Source organism: Chenopodium album, chromosome 17 (genome assembly GCF_948465745.1).
Source record: "Chenopodium album chromosome 17, dcCheAlbu1.1, whole genome shotgun sequence".
NCBI lineage: Eukaryota > Viridiplantae > Streptophyta > Magnoliopsida > Caryophyllales > Amaranthaceae > Chenopodium > Chenopodium album.
In genome coordinates, this window is record NC_137850.1 from 34,614,698 (window position 1) to 34,632,362 (window position 17,665).

Here is a 17,665-nt window from a genome sequence, read left to right on the forward strand (position 1 = left end):
TTATGTACTCAGCTTTGCTGATTGTGTGTTTGTTGGCCTTGTCTTTACCTTGACCCTATGATGACCCATTTTTAATGGAGAGTAGTGGAAACAAGTAGAGAGAAACTTTTCAGATGATGAAACATATTCATGATGGGCATGAGTGAAGAGCGAATCATGCTAGTTTCCATAAGTTTATGATATGTTTATCGCTTTCATTATTTTATGATATTATTGTTTGTGAGACTAACGCGAAGGTTTTGAATTTGGTTCAATTTTGTTAAGGGCCTACAATGGTTCCAAGTTGTAGGTTGACTTTGTTTTACTTTGGTTTGACTTTACTTTCGTTGGTTGACTTTTTTAAGTTGAGTCGTTTTAAATATTTTAAAGGAGACTCTTCCACCGTGTGTCTTTGATAGTTGCCTTAGCCGTTTTCACGGTGGCGGTAATATCTTAGTTTTTCCTATTTTGAGTTTTAAACAGAGCAAAACAGGTATTCTTAAAGAAAGAAATTTCTAGGGTGTTACAAAGGGTTTAGTGGGTCATGTGAGGTGCACATACTAGTCAACGCCGGAAATGTAAGTCAATCGTCGGAATTCGAGGAGTGGTGGGACTTAACAAAAAAAAATTTAAAACCGATGTGTTTTGAAAATAAAAAAAATATAAGATGATTTTCAACAAAATTTGGTTTTTATAAGATGGTTTTCAACATAATAATCAAGATAAAAAGTAAAGAATATTGTATGAAAGATATAAAAATAAATAATAATTTTTTTGAATATATGTGTATTTTGTAGGGAAAGATAAAAAGTACATAAGTAAAGAGTAGATTCATGCTCCATCCATATAAAGTTTGGGTTTAGTATAGAGTATAAATATACCCAAACCCACAAAATCAAATCAGTCGTTTCTTTTTCTTCGATTCCTTGGATCCCACGACTAGGTTTGTTTTAGGGTGCGTTCTATTCACCTGATTTTTACTTATCTAATTTTATCTGAACTAATATGAACTTATCTGGTTTTATCTGAACTGAACTGAAGTTATCTTAACTTATTAGCCTTTATTAGTTATTATTTTAGTTATAAATGAAACTTGGATAGCCCTGATTAACCCTAATCACAACTTATCTAAACTTTTTTGAGTTAAATTTGGTAGGAGGATTTAGCTTGTTTACAAGAATTTTGGTTATAACCCTTGATTAGAATTTTGTTAGTCAAACAAAAAAAAAAAAAAAAAGAATTTTGTTAGATATTTGATTCGAAAAAGGCATTGGTGGCAGTGTTGCTATATCTAGGTTTTAACAGTATCTTGTAATTAATTCTTTATTGCAGGAATTGCGAGTGAATATGGATTTGAGGTTGGAACCATGTACTGCAACTTATACTCAACGCTTGGTAGATAGACATAGACTCACCAGTTTGCCTGATGAATTATTGATTCGGATCCTCTCTTTACTTCCCACCAAGGATGCTGCTGCCTGCTGCCTGCTGCTACTTCCGTCTTGTCTAACAAATTCAAGCGTCTTTTCTCTTGGATCACGAGTTCACGACCCTCGACTTTGATATTTCACCTATATCCTTTTTTGTGTTAAACACCCCTATGCAACTCATCGTTTCCCCACTTTCGCGCGCTTTGTCCATAACGTACTCCAAGCGCACCAATCACACTATATAACCAAGTACTAGCTGCCAGGACTTTGGTAGAGTGTGCTTTAGTTGTAGTTTTTGCACAACTTTTAGTGGGTTGCCTTCCTGACTTTGACTTTAAATCTCTGCAACTGAATGCGTGGATCTCTTTGCGGCCTTAGGGAGCTTGACCTCTGTATTCTCGTCATGGAGCCAGGTGATTATCAACTGCCCCCGGCTATGTCAAACGTTGAAGGTATTGAAACTTGAGGTAAATATTGGTCTTGATCCCTGCTCCTCTTGTATGCAACTTTCATTGCCGAGGATGACTTTATGTCGGGCTAGTTTCAAGTTGCCCTGTACTTGAAGACCATAAATTCAAATCCCTTACGAACCATGTGAACATCACTGCTATCACGTCCAATTCCCTCCGAAGATTGTGTTTGCATATGCATAATTGTTCTGATTTCGATCAAGATAACAGTGATGTTGTGCTTATCAATACTCCCAATCTGGAGTACCTTGAATACTACGATAATTTAGCAAAATGTTATTCAATCTCTAAAATGCATTCTCTGGTTAGATTCTTGTCTAATGTTCAACATTTATCGTTGTATGGCTGTTTAATGTGGGTATGTCTCAATTAGCACTGTCAAAACGGTTTGACAGTTCGGTTTCGGTTCGGTTTGAAATCGGTTCGGTTTGAAATCGGTTCGGTATTTAATCGGGTCGGTTTGGAATCGGTTTAATTGTCTCACGGGTCGGTTTTGGTTCGGTTTAAATAGTTATCGGTTCGATTCGGTTTCAGTTTATTCTTAAGCGGTTTTAAATCGGTTCGGGTTGTAAACAGTCCGGGTAGTAAACGGTTCGGTGCAGACGGGTTGCGGTTTGTTAACGGTGCGGTGTAAACGGTTTTTATTCCGGTTCAAACAGTTTCGGGTTGAAAACGGTTTCGGGTTAGAAACAGTTCGGTTCTTTTTTGGTTCAGTTTATAACTGGTTCGGTTCTTTTTTGGTTCAGCTTTTAACTGGTTCGGTTCTTTTTCGGTTCAGTTTATAACTGGTTCGATTCTTCGATGGTTTAACCACTTTAACGTTATTCATATCGGTTCCATTTCAAGTTTACTAAATTACGGTTCGGGTCGATTTTCGGTTTCAAAAAATAAATTGTTTATCGAGTTGTTTGGATTCGGGCAGTTAAATGGTTTTGGTTTGAAATTTGATAGTACTTGCTAACCTTTTGCGTTCACAAGTTTTATATAAAGTCGCGAATCATTTCATATTTAGGCATCATATTATAAACAAATTCTCATTGATTTTATAAATACATATTATGTTCTGTTTCAAGTTTAGTCATACTGATCTTACTAGTTATATTCCCGTCAAAAAAAAAAGTTTGTAAACGGTTCGATTTAATTATATTCCCGTCAAAAAAAAAATCCATTTTATTATATAAAAAAGTTTGTAAACGGTTCGATTTAGAAGCGGTTTGGTTCATAAACGGTTCGATTTATAACCAGTTCGGTTTACAATCAGTTCGGTTTTTAAATGGTTCGGTGCAAATGGGTAGCAGTTTGCTAACAGTTCGGTGTAAGCGGTTTTTTTGCCAGTTTAAACGGTTTCGGGTTGGAACCGGTTTCGGGTTAGATACGGTTCGGTTCTTTTTCGGTTCGGTTTTCTTTCAGTTCGGTTTATATTTGGTTCAGTTTGTTAACGAGTTCGGTTCTTATACGGTTTAACATTATTCGGGTCGATTCGGTTTCGGGTTCACTAAAATACGGTTCGGGTCGGTTTTCGGTTTCAAAAAAATCGGTTTTTAATCGGTTCGGTTCTCATTTGGGTCGGTCGGTTTCGGACAGTTAAACGGTTTCGGTTTGAAATTTGACAGCACTAGTCTCAATCTCTATTTTCGTTATAAGCTGAATTATTCATTTTTTCCCTTCCTTTTATTATAGTAAAAGAAAGGATGAACTTATGGAGTATGAAATTTACCAGTTGCTTAATCTTTGTTGTTAGGAGTTCGACATTGCTGGTGAAACGGTTTTAAAGGATAAACTAACCATGTTTCCTGATCTGAAACATCTAGATATGAATGATGATGCTGAAAACTACTGGAACAATATGTTGTTGCCCTTTCTCAACCGTTCACCTGTCTTGGAAACACTTGAATAAACATATGCATGGGCGATGCTGAATCTCTAAGCGGATTTTTTCAATTCTAATTATTATTGTCGCCTACTTTGCAGGGATTCGCTAGGAATCATGGTGACACAATAGGCGAGGATGGGAGAATGGCACTGGAACGAGAATGTTTTACTTCAGATCAAGAGATTCCTCAATGTTGCAGGTATCATCTCAAAAGAATATGGATAAAAATATACTATGGATTAGAGCAGGAAGAAGTAATTATCCAGTTTCTCCTGAGAAATGCAGTAGTTTTGGAGGAACTAGTCATATGCTTGGCTCGAAATCCAAATCTAATTCAAGATCAGATATCAATTGAGAACACATTGAAGAATATGCCAAGAGCCTTCGTCACCTGTTCAATTCAAGTATTATCATCACCATGGTCCATGTTAAAATCTATCTATTCTTACCTACAAGTTGTCCTAATGCTTTTGTCCTTTTTTTTTTTTTTTTTTTTTTTTTTTGGTATTTTCATGTATCTTACAGGAAAATTTAGCACTTTGTTTTCATTATAATGCGGATCAAGATTCAAGAGCATCAAAATCAAAATTTTAAAGAGGCTTTAAACCGAAAATTATGCATAATTAATAAAATGAGTGTTTGTTTTTATAATTAGTTACTAGTGTCTGTTAAATGATTTTAAAGAAACAAGAACTCAAAGGCCTGCAACAAAATCTACTTCCAGCAAAAATATGTAGAGTATGATTACTATGACAACAATCCATTACATGACCATGACCATGACCTCAATTGTAAACTCGAAATTAAGGCATAAATACTAAACACCTGATTAAATTTGTCAGAGCAGAAAACAGGCAACTTATTATTACCACAGTCCACTTTCATCTGCCGCAAAATCCATAAGGAATGCAGTCGAATCCCACACCTATGACCATCTTCTGAGACAAAAAATAGACCTGCAAGATAATTGTACATAAAATCAGATATATTTCCTAGCGAAATTTATGAGAGAGGATGCTGACCCACATCACGGAGGCAAATCGCAGAATGCAATACTTTGTGCCAAAGGTGACGGACCAACATCGTCAACAAAGTTTATCATTGAGTTATGACATGAAGATCCACAAAGAGGGGGAATTTGGAAGTACCTGTTATCAGCACTACCAGAAAAACTCAAACTTAAAGAATTCAAAAGAAAAAAACCATTGTTTCTTTAGAGAGAGGGGGAGAGAGAAAGAAAAAATAATTCTAGCAAAGATGATGTACGCAAATTAAATAATTCTTATTTCCAATGACTAAAAGCAATTTAGAAATATGAGCAGAGAAATACAAGAAGTTGCTGAGCTGCACTCAGCCCCAAGAAATGGAAGGCCAAAAGTACACAATTTTGAATTCCCAATAATACAAAAGAACGAACTACAAAAGTTGAAATTTATATATTAAATTGAATCTAACAAGATCGTGACTATTTTTCCAAGTTAAAATCAGATTAATCACTAATAAAGAATGACAACACCAAAATTTACACACAAAAGAAACTGCAACTTCTACAGAATAACACCAAAGTTTTGTTGCAATTAGCAGATTATAGTTATAGGAACATGACTAAACACCAAGTGAATGTAGATGACTTCCCACAACTGGGGCCAAAGAATGTTAATTTTAAGACGCATTGCATCCTGAGTCCTGACAAAGAAGAAGAATAAGACCTCTATCTATACAGCACAAAATAACTAGATCTTCTAACCAATAAAAAAGCAGAAAGCATCGTATATGGGGTCTTCAAGGCTTCTTCCTTTGAGCTACTGACATCACAACTGCTCGAATGAGGACTTGCAAAAGCTAATAATGTAGCTTTGCTTCAGTCTGAATATGTTGAGTTGCTGCTGCTGTTGTGAAGCTAGTGTGACAGCTAACATAAACCAATAGAAACATATTAAACTTGAGAACAGAAATTAAAGAAATATAAAATCATGAATATGCAATAATGCATCGATGCATCGTACCTCAATGCGATAGCCAAGTTGTAATTGCTACCAAAGGTAGCATAAACAACAATCCACGATTCACCAAAGTTTCTACATCAACTATACTATCGACTTTGTTTTGCAGAGTACCCCACATCTTGTGAATAGGGCAAACTTGATCCTTCAAAGTGCAACAATAAACTTCCGCTATAAGACTCATTACAGCCAATAAACTTTGGACTTAAATCAAAAGACTTGACAAAACTTTACCACTGTGTAAGAGATAGTTTCCAAATCACTGTCAGCTAGCAGCTCTCTTTGTTTCTGCAAGTCAGCTTGCTGCTCATGTGACATGCTTCTAATATCCCTGCCTAAATTCTTGTTTGAGAATGCTTTATACGCAGACTTCGTGTGAATTGTTTCCATGACTGAGCCAAAGAAATTTGTCACAGGAACCTGAACAGGGAGGGAGAATAGGTAAGTAAAAGGAGTGGTGAGGGCAAGTCAAAGAAAGTATTTATGAATGATTGGATAAAAAATTTATCATTTCCATCTTTTATATCCAGCTGGGATTAAAAAGATCTACTCTTTAAATTCCTTCCACCTCTAACCCACCGTAATGGAATGGATATAAGGAGAAAAGCAACATAAAATAAAAAGGAGACAAGGAGCAGCATATCAACACTACGAGACAAAACTAATTAAGGAAGCGCTAGGAAGTACAGCAACATGGACTGTTTCTGACAGCAGTAAGAGACAAGCTTAATAAAGGTTAGTTTATCTTTGTTATCTTTTGTGACTTTGCTTGATTCTATAAGGAGTAGTAGCCTATGCAGTAGAACATTATGTGAATGGAGGAAACATGTAGTAGCCTCAAGTTACTTAGAGAGTGATAACCTATAGTTATCAAAGAGAGTATTAGCCTAAAGCTATTAACCCATCATTTTGTAACCTTTTAGCCATCATCAATCAAGCTTCAAGCTTCCATCTTTATTATTTCTTCTTATTTTATCAATTAAACAAAACCAGATATCTAGTCTAACCCAAACAAAAGCATGGAAGACTAGTGAGCTTGTATGAATCAAGATTTGATCAGAATCTTCAACAATGTTGTTTGTGACAATGGCAAAGCAAATGTTGACTACGGCTAAGCAAAGGGATTCTTTGTGCTGTGTGCATGTCTATTTGAACAAATTTTGATTGGAAAAGAGTATGTAATCAAACAAAGACTTCAGGGAAAGAACTTTTAAAAATCATATAGGTGCAAAGCATCACATACCTCTTCTAAATTGCGCTTGTATAAATCAGTTCGGTAATATGCAGTCGACATGAGCAAATTTGGTTTGTAAGAATTGAACAAACTGTTACAAATAAAAGTCTAAACAAGATTAGTTGCAAAAGGATAAGGGATTAAGGGTGTATACAAAACTAATGCAATTACATTTCTATAAAAGATTAGTTGCTACATACCTGCTCAAGGAGGCATTGTCATACATATTTAGCCTTTCAAAAAAAGCAAGGGTATAATAAGTGAAGCGATCTACAACAGAAACTCCAACCTGAAAAAAGGGAAGTCTTATAGTATGTAACACTGTTGCAGCCTCATTCATTAAAAAATTTGATTAATGTTAGGAAGCAACACACTTACATCTGAATCCAAGTGGTGAGAATAAGAATTTTCCCCTTTCATGCTGCTCCCAATTGCCAAAACACCAGGTGATTGTAGCTGCAAGGTTAAAAACTACATTATGTTCCACAAATGGGGTGCAAATCGTTCAAGATTTTTCACACATTCCATAAGCCTATATGATCTCTCAAATTGTGGATAAGTAAACAACCAACTAGCTTAGTTGGGTTAAATTCTTGAGGGGTAATACTCAAGACCTGGGATTAAATCCGGTCTTCACCCTTAGCCCTTGTGGCTTTCCCGAAATAAAAAAATTAAAAAAAAAAAAAAGGTGATTTCACAAATTTCTCAGTAGCTTAATCTTCACTTATATGAAAGAAGCTCTACCTTACGATGGATAAATCCCCTTACGACTCCCCAAAAAGGAGGCAGAGGGATGAAAAAAAGGAAAAGAAAGAAAAGGGGTAAATAATAAGGAAACGAATTCAGTACCCCTACAAAAAAAAAAAAAATTATAAAATTAAATTAAATTAAATAAATAAATAAAAACTCTTGACTAGCTGAGAGTGGAAGGATGGCTATATACAAGGGACCCCCACACAGGGTAGCAATTTCAAAGAAGTTTAGGAATACACTGGGGACTCCTTCATGAAATAAAAGCAGTGACCAAACTTTCATAGAATATTCTGAAGGTAGCAAAGGAATATGAAAAGAACATCCCTACATTATAATCACTCTTTTATACTTACTCAGATTTGTGACGAGAGGCAGTCACAGAGTCAATAAAATGATAAGCACATACATGAAATAATTCTAACCTGGTTGAAAAGAGTGGCAGCTTGGCAAGTGTCAACCATTATCAAAAGCTCCTTGAATCTGAAACGGAGAGCAAACCGTAGGCATTTTAGAAACTTAAAGTTAAATTGTTTCCATCTAATCATCTTAACAGAAAAACTGCAACTTTAGATCAAACAAGCAACTTAATCTCAACTTCAGGAATAATTCCATGCAAGGAACAAAGCTCAAGGCACTCTCACAATGTTCTGAGAGTAGAAATCACAATTGTGACTTAGACATACAGTATGTACACCTAGGAGGCAAGGATAACCTATTTTTTGGTATGTTTGCTTCATAAACATAGTTACGGAACACAATACCAAGTAACCAACGTCATAAAATTTTTCTATGATGCTTGTATAGGAATATTGCAATTTACTAATATGCCATAGCTTGGAATGTAACTTATCTGTTTAGATACATTTTAATCCAAAACTAATTACAAAAATTCAAAATTATTTGGCTAATAGTACAACTAAAAATCCAGGATTTGAAGCTTTTAGTATTGTTGGATTGAAAAAGTAGCCATTACTTTCCCCAAAAACATAAAGGTAAAATAGAAATGAAACTATTACTTAGGCTTCTTTTGAAATAGCTCCAGTAAGGCAATCCAAATTTGGACTAATAAGTTCCTAGATAGAGGCCTAAATTCATAACCAAAAATATAAGGGATGGCAAATAGGTGGAACAGTTGTTGATACCCCACCCACTACCACCATCACATACCATTGACAAATTATATGCCCACCACCTATCCTACTACCCATGGCAAATTCATAGTCAATATCTAAGCCCGCCTAAGCACAATAAGCTTAGATCCACATCCGCATCACCGACCATGTAGACATCTACTATCCACAATACCTATCACCCGAAAACCTCATATACTTGGCTCAAAATGCTTGGATAAGACAAGTCCAAAAAAGAAAATAAATTCAGATAAAAGGAAATAAGGTGAAAAGAACGACTTCAGTTATAACTGTTGCAAACATGTCTCAGAGTCAAACACATTCTTTTAGTGCTAAGGGAAAATTGCATACAAAGTTCATGCGAGAAGTAAAGGCCCACAAATTTTGAAACAAAAGAATTAGGAAATTTTACATGGTGTCCTTGTAATATATAATTGTAAATTCCGCTAACTGGAGTATTTCCTTTTTTTTTTTTTTTTTTTTTTTTTTTTTTTTTTTTTGGTCATACTCTCAAGTGACCCTCTACTTTTGCATAACTATATAGGGTGCCCTCATTGTTGTTATATATGATACCCTAGTCCCTAGCCATAAAATGATTAATCTTTAACCTTGATCTAACAATAACTAACTCACCCCTAGTTGACACCACACCACAACCTAAGCACCAAAACCATCATTAACATCAACTAGCCACCACCACTACTGCCTCCCAGCAGCCACCACAACCACCCTTTTCACACCTTAAACCAGCCAGATAGAGAATGCAAATAGGTTTAAAGCATGTAAGCCCAAAAACCTATATAATAGATATAGATGAAAGAAGAGGGCAGAAATCTAATGGAAATACCAATTGCCACTCAACAAAGAGGAAGGTAAAACCCTTAATTCTTGTCAACACAAAAAAAATAATGCACGGAGTAAACATATGCAAGTATTTTGTGAAACTATAGACTGTAACAGTTAAACTGGTATAGACAACAGGAGCCAAATTATATCATCGATCAGAATACGCATTAAACACACGTCAAACAAGATAAATGTCAAAGACATATCCTCCTTGCTATCTTTACAAAATACTCTCCATTATTGGACTGTAACCATGTACCCAACTAAAAAAGTAATAGTAAGCACTAGAGACAACTAGCTTTTATATCTTCTGATCAATGGTAGCAATAATCACAATATATGGTCACCAATTGAGGTTACCAATAATATAAATTTATGATAACATATGCATACTTTTAATTGCTATAAGTTGAATTATCTGGACATGTAACATAATTTACCTATGCTTTTCTTTCATTTGTTTCACTGCATCTGCTAAATCATGGCTCTGAAGTTCCTCAGAGTCTTGAAACTTCAAAAATTCATCCCCACCATGACCAGTCATATACAAAAGTATATGGCTTCCTTCATCACTTAACAACCGTTTGGACCTTGGAACAGCATCTTCATGTCGCCCTGTTAAAACCCTCATGAAGTTTTCGACAGTCACCTCATAACCTCGATAATCAACCTGCAGACCAGTCAGATTGAATTTCACCATATAATTATATGATATTGTGTCATTGAACACAATACTAAAAGGATTCATAATTCATAGAGTCAAATACTAGTTATACACCAAAAGTTGAGACAGCCTCAACATCCTGCCAGAATTACCAGTCACTATGTTGAAAGGCTGGGATGCATAAGGGGCTGCACACATTGTTTACAACAAAGCAAGATATAGATATTATCCAGCCCTTCTACCCAAGGGAAAATACAAAGATAAAGGGAGAATATACCCATTGTGATTGATGAAAAATACGCAATATGAAATAAGATATCCACAAAGAAGTCACCAAAAGTTTAAGTAGCATATTATTATAGAGTGATATGGATTGTGGAAGAGAAAGAGTAAATGATATGATGACTATGACCATCCATTGTTCATTGTGGTATTTATAGCATACATTGAAATAAAGTACACTGGAAGTAAAACTGTACAATTAGGAACTAAGAAGTATAAACTCAAAAAAGAATTAAAAAATAGTTGAAGAATATAAGAATGCACCTCAACATTGTCTCCATACAAATTAAGTCGATGGTTTTCATTGTTGAAAACTTGAGCAGGGTACTTATTTCTCGCATTACAAGCCATGTCATCAGCTAACATAAGTATTATCCTCTCATCCGGTATCCCTAGTCTCTTAACGGTCCTAAAAATGAAAAGAAAAAATATCTTAACAAATGGGAGACATGAAATAACCAATTGTAGGAGAGTTAAGTGGATTAATATAATTTTCTTTTACCTATACAAGGATAAGGTATTGGCCATGTGTCGATAGTTGAACCTTCAAAATAAAAAATGAATCAAGAAGTTTGCCCTCAAATCAAAGCAGTGCTAAGAGACTTTCACAAACACGAGCTTAAGACAAATCATTTTGAAGGTAAGAAATATAACACCGCAATTAAAGAGAAACAAGCTCCTCTAAGAATAGGTTTATCATCTCTTTTTCAATTTCCAACAAAAATAAGTCATCTAGGTGCAGTGAGGCAGTATAGAGGCAAGCACACCAAATATTGCATGGTAAAACGGTTTATGGAATATAGAAGCACGGAAACAATTGCTCTGAATAATGATCAAAACATGCAGCATATGTAGTATGAGATTAATTAAAGCATAAACCTTCCCAATAAAGTAGCATGATACGGCTACTACACATTAATCGCTCCATTAGCCCTTTTAACCTACTGAAATTGATTGTATGAATGAATAACAGCACTAATTTAGCAAAAAAGAACTACTTCAAAATTAGGGATCAAAATAACTCCATCTCCCAGAAAAGAAAATCATTTCTCTCTGCAGGGTGAAACCCTCTTGGCTTCGGCCAAGTTCATAAAATCTCACACCAGCTCAACTTCAAAAAGATGGAAATGCTTACACAGCAATACCATACTTTTAAATTCTATAGAAATTGTTAGTATTACTAAAATTAACTTTCAGAATAAATATTCTTCATTAGAAATTGTAAACTCTCAATTGTGTTTTTGATATAAAATGCAAAAAAATTGTAGGTATTCTTTAGCAGCAAAAGATTGAGCTAATAAACAAGAAATACACAAGTAAAACATAAAATTGAAAATTGTACAACAAAATTATCTAGTCAATCAATAATATACGAATTGAATCTAATTGGGTATCATCAAATACAAAAATTGGGAACATTTACAAGAGCTTAATTAACATGAAATGGAGGAATTTACCAAAATCGAGAGGTGCAGACTAAAACAGCCCAGTTATTGGTGTGCATTGTGGTGGAAGTAGATGAACTCGATTCAGCAGCAACAACATTGTAATCATCCAATGAAAGCAATAATAATAAGGGAAGAACAAAAATGGATAAGATTTGATTCATCTTTATTGCCATTAATATGCAATTTGAAGAAAATTTCGAAGCTTTGAAGCTTCAGACTTCAGAGATCGCAAACCAAAAGAAAAGGCATGCTCTTGTTCAAACTAGCCCCACATTTCCCTTTTTTCACCCAAAGGCCATAAGAGTAATACTGCAATTTGTTTTTTTTTTTTTTTTTTTTTTGAGGGAAGAGTAATACTGCAATTTAAATATTTAATCATAAATGAATATTATTCCAAAAAAAAAAAAAAAAAAAAAAAACCGTAAAAAATTACCCGTAAAAGTACCTATTTGCGGGTTACAACCATTTAAGTTTATTTCTAAAACTAGTTTTGTACCCCGTGCAATTAGGGGTGGCAATTCCGATCAGCAGGTCGGGTTCGGGTCAGATTTCGGGTCAATTTCGGGTTGTGCTTAGAAACTATAAAAAATAGTTTAAACCTTAATATTATTACGATATATAAAATTTTGGTCAAATCAGGTCGAATTCGGGTTGTTCAGGTTTGGGTCGGGTTCGGGTTTCTCTCAATAACTTCGGGTCGGATTATCGGGTCGGGTCAGGGATTGTCAGCCCTACATGCGATGCCCGAATTGTTTATTAAATTTTGAGATAAATTTTTAATCTATATGTCAAATTTTAAAATATATCATTTACACAAAATTAGTCAGGAATTGATGTGCTTTTGTAACAATTTGCTATCTAGTAGGCATGTAATGACTAATAATAATGTTGGTGGAAATATTCGATTTGATACATTAAAAAAATAAAAAAAAAATTAGCAAAAAATAAATTAAATTAAATAAATGTTCAAAGCCCGTTGGGTTGACCCGAACCCAAAACTTTGGGCAAGGGTTGAACATTTCTTGACTCGTAACCTGACTCAACCCGAGATGACTCATGACCTGACCCTAATTGACAGGTCTATATAGTAAAAAAAAATCTATTAGATTGTGAAGTATATTATTTTAACCGATTAGTATATACTTCCTCCGTTTTTATTTTATTGCACCATTAGGACTTTTACACTATTCACTTAATCTTCTTTGACCATCATTTGTGATTTATACATTAGGAAAAATATAGTCATGTAGGATCTAGTTAGATTCGTATCGAACTCTACTTTTCAAATATCAAATTTTTATAATTTTTACAAAAGTATAATTGAAGATATTGATAGCTAAAGTAATCCATTGGCAAGCGTGAAATCCCTTATGGTGCAATAAAAAAAGAACGGAGGAAATATTATAAATGGATGTTTTACGCTTTGAACTACTTCCTTTGCTCAAAAAAATATTATGATATAAAAAATAAATTTTTATGATAATTTTTGAGAATTATAATCTAATAATTTTACTCTAAGCTATTTTTTTTTATCTTATAAAGTTTATTTAAATTTATCCAACGTTGCTCGACACTTGGCGAAAAGTTAGAACGCCAATGTCGCTGCCTCGTGACCTGACTAAAAGTTTAGCTTTATATATTAGTTATATGATACAAGTATGATTTACAACCAAGAATGTCAAACTACAACTAAAATCCAATTTTCGATCACTTTTACCAAAATATGATTGTTATTAATCATTTATTGATATAAAAATAAATAAATAAATAACTCTCATTCAATACTTATTTGGAATAGTGTTTTTAAAAAAATTACTAATTTGGAATCATTTATTGATATAATGTCATATTCTAATGAAAGTGGTCAAAAATTGAATTTTGATTATAGTTATGTTAGGAGACTATTTGGTTGTAATTTGCAAAATTAAACTTTTATGGTTGTAACCTGTAAAATGGGTACTTTTAATAGCTATAATTGACTAATTTTTCAAAATTTTCCCACAAATCAACCTAAGTCAAGTTAGCTAGCATTTTGAATAGAAGTTGCTCATGGGGCGAGACGGTCGGCTAAGCCCACCCAATTCGGCTAGACAACATTTTGAAAGAAATTAAATATTTGGTTGGGCTAAGCCTGGTTTGTGAATAAAAAATGGGCTGAAATGCACAAGACGCTAGAATAGACTTGGTGTAGTAACAATTTATTGTGCACCTAACCCTTTTTTTAAAATAAATTCACCTCTTAGATTTATTTGCAAAATATCATCCTAAATTGCTTTCTCTCTCCTTTATTATGACTCGAAAAACTATTGTATCATGTAAAAGGTAACTATATCACTTGAAATCGAAATGTAATTATATCATCCGAAAAGTGATTATAACAATTAAAGGATAAGTATATCACCCAAAAAGTGATTAGTAATTATATCATTCGAGCGGTAATAATATCATCCAAAAGATAATTATATGATTTGACTAAATTTTTAAAAATACGATTAGATGATGTGGTGCCATGACATAAGATTATTGTTATTTGTATGACAAAAATGATAAATTGTTAATATTAATGTTTGAACCCATGACCTCATGCATTGTCATGCTCACTATAGTTTAACTTTAACCACTACTCCAATAACACATCTTATGTCTATAATGTTTTGTTAAAAAAAATTAATCATATTCATAAACTTGGAGATTTAATAACAAAAAATAATCTAATTTCGTATTTTGCTCATACATAAAATGAAACCTATAGCTTTTTTTTTTTTTATGTATCCCAAAATATGTATCCATGTTCAATAGTGATTGAAAAAATATATTTTAAATAATATAAATGCTACAGTTTATGTAACTAATTTCAGCTTATTTATATTTCACCACATAAATTTTTATTACTATGTATAAAAGCTCATTTTTAATTTATATTATATAATAATTCAGGGCATCGTCCGGGTCAAAACTAGTTATATTATATAAAAGTGATTATATCATTCAGAAGTTGGCTATACTATTTAGGAGTGTCAAATTATTGGGTCAATAGTAAATCTAGTGTAGATTGGGTCCATACAAAACCTTCTATATTACAACAAGCTGGCCTGCACAACCCATATATAAAATAAAACTACTATTTCAATACATACTTTTTATTTTTTACGAATTACTAGGTTTTTTTTTCGGGGGGGGGGGGGGTGTAGGTGGTAGTACTTAGTTAGTTATGCAGGAATGCTTTAGTAAATAAATACGGGGAAATATATTGGATTTTAAACTTTTATTGATTATAATTATTTTATTACTTATGTTATCACTAAATATTTATTAAATTCCTCAATTTTTCAAATGTCACAATTTCAACCTTTTAATTTTTATTATTTATGATCGAGAAATTTTAAATGACTTAATCAAAACAATTTATTTATAAATATTTAAAAGAGCAATTCTATGAAAAATAAAATAAAAATTTTAGGTTCATCAGCTCGCGAGCAAGGTCGACTTGAGTATGTACAGCAGTACTAGTCAAGTCCGCATAAATAAATTGGTTTTGCTACATTTAGCTCATTAGACAAAAATTTAACCAGTACAGTTTACTAGCCTAACCTGTTTTGGGTAAAAAAATACCCATACCAAGTGGTCCAATTAGAAGGTGCCATGTGTCACCTTTAGAGAGGTCCAAAATGGACTAATCATCATTCGACACATCCCTCCTAGAATGTTGGGCAAAAGGCTGCCTTTACGACCCAAATCCCGAGAAAGCCGCAATGCGGCGCAGCCCAACAGTCTTAGGTTTCTAAAACCTAGACAGGGACATAATTCCCGATGACCATATAAATAGGGAGATTTCATCCTTTTTAGGGACACGTTCATTTATTAATTCCTACCTACATTCTCTCACAACAGATAAAACACCTGATCTCGAAATCTGAGAAGATCTCACTTTTACCTTTTCTGCACCTTTTCGTATTCTTCGACAGATACTAAGGGCATGTTCACATTTACTTATTTTCAGTTCACTTCAGTTCAGCTCCAATCAGTTCAGTTCAGCTCCTAATTTCCCTCTCTCATAAAATATTTATTTCAGCTCAGTTCAGTTCAACTTCAATCAGTTCAGTTCAGCTCAGTTCAGTAAATGTGAACAGGCCCTAACTTGATCGTCGAAGACAGAGCTCCAACCAACCAGAGTCTCCGTGTTTTGCAGTTACAGACCGTGCAAGACAAGTCTTGGTGACGTAACTCTCCCGAGGGACAAAAAAAAACACCCAAAAACATAACCCATTTCTCTTCCAAGCCTGTAAACGATTACCTCAAAATTTTAAGAGAGGGGCAAGAATAAACATATCTGATCTCCACCCTTAAAGTTCCCATAAATATGAACTAAATTTGAAAGATTTCTTTTTAAGGAGCCCTAGTAGAGATGGCAATTGATCATTTGGATCGAGTGGAGCTTCACCCTTGTCCATCCATTATTCCAATTGCTCCATCAACATCCACTCGTCACACGCTTCACCCATCATCCATATCCATCTGTCCATCATCCGCGGATTAAACGGGTAGAGCGGATGACTAATGAATGAGTATTTAAAGTGAAAAAAATCCACATAGACTCTACATTTCGGTTATTTATACAATTTTTCTTTAATAAAAAAGAAAACAATAACAACATATTGTTTAAAAAGTTAATTTGCTAAGTAATTTTCTTGCACAATTCATATTTTATTATTATAACTCTTACATAAATTTTTTATTATATGTTAAATGAGTGGGTGGATGGTTAGTGAGTGAAGTAGAGTGTCATCCACATCCAATCCAATCAATCACCTACTTCATCCGTCACTTGCTTTTCATCCATTTAATTTTGGTTTTCATCCATTTATTTAAAACAGGTGGAGCGGGTTAGCGGATATCTATTTAATATTGTCATCCCTAAGCTCCAGTTTATATCATGATAAACAAAAATCATTTATCTAGCGGCATTTCTATAAATAAATCAATAAAATTTCTCAATCATTAGTATGACATTTACGTAAATAAATCAATATAAGTTGGACCCCTATTTAATATAAATTGTTGACTTATTGACAAAAATAATACTATATAAAATTATAAACACATTTTTGCTTATCATGATGATAAACATGTATTTTCTGTTTTTTTTTTCTTTTTTTTAAAAAAATAATAAAAAATTAAGGAGTATAATTTTGCCATTTGAGAAAAATTGCATTTATTTACAACTTTGTCATTTGAGAAACTTAGAATTTCTCATTATCATATGCCAATATTATATCCCGGTACTAAATTCATCTAATACATTATAGTAACAAATTATGAAACGTAACTAAAAAATATAAGAAGTATATTATTAACAGACACAAACTCGCATCCATTGTGTTTGAGTGAATATTGTTTATGGAGTACAATTAATATTGGACACACATGACCCTCGGGTGAACATATATCCATAGAAAGTTGTTCCTTTTTCAGACACTAAACTCTGAAGTCTGAACTCATGTATACATAATCAGCAAAGGAAGAAGAAACAAATCTCATCCTCTTGCCATGGCC

At 33.6% G+C, this 17,665-nt stretch overlaps 1 protein-coding gene across 1 annotated transcript; it reads right to left on the reverse strand.

Annotated features, from left to right (window-relative positions):
- Window positions 1-5,169: 5,169 nt before the first annotated feature.
- On the reverse strand, window positions 5,170-12,356 carry LOC145587829 (uncharacterized). The gene is made up of 11 exons (XM_081644506.1): window positions 12,122-12,356; window positions 11,167-11,208; window positions 10,929-11,073; window positions 10,159-10,388; window positions 8,165-8,222; window positions 7,368-7,445; window positions 7,190-7,278; window positions 6,999-7,080; window positions 5,990-6,175; window positions 5,759-5,900; window positions 5,170-5,664 (listed from the first exon to the last, which is right to left on the reverse strand). The coding sequence occupies exons 1-10, from the start codon at window positions 12,283-12,285 to the stop codon at window positions 5,760-5,762; spliced, it is 1,215 nt and encodes a 404-aa protein (XP_081500632.1). The 5' UTR covers window positions 12,286-12,356; the 3' UTR covers window positions 5,170-5,664; window position 5,759.
- Window positions 12,357-17,665: the final 5,309 nt, after the last annotated feature.

Excerpts from the sequence above, each read along its gene's own strand:
- LOC145587829 (XM_081644506.1), bottom strand. The coding sequence starts at position 12,285 with ATGGCAATAAAGATGAATCAAATCTTATCCATTTTTGTTCTTCCCTTA. Across the intron at positions 10,389-10,928 it reads TGTATGGAGACAATGTTGAG|GTTGATTATCGAGGTTATGA; the intron begins GTGCATTCTTAT and ends ACTGGTCTGCAG. Across the intron at positions 7,279-7,367 it reads CTCACCACTTGGATTCAGAT|GTTGGAGTTTCTGTTGTAGA; the intron begins GTAAGTGTGTTG and ends CCCTTTTTTCAG.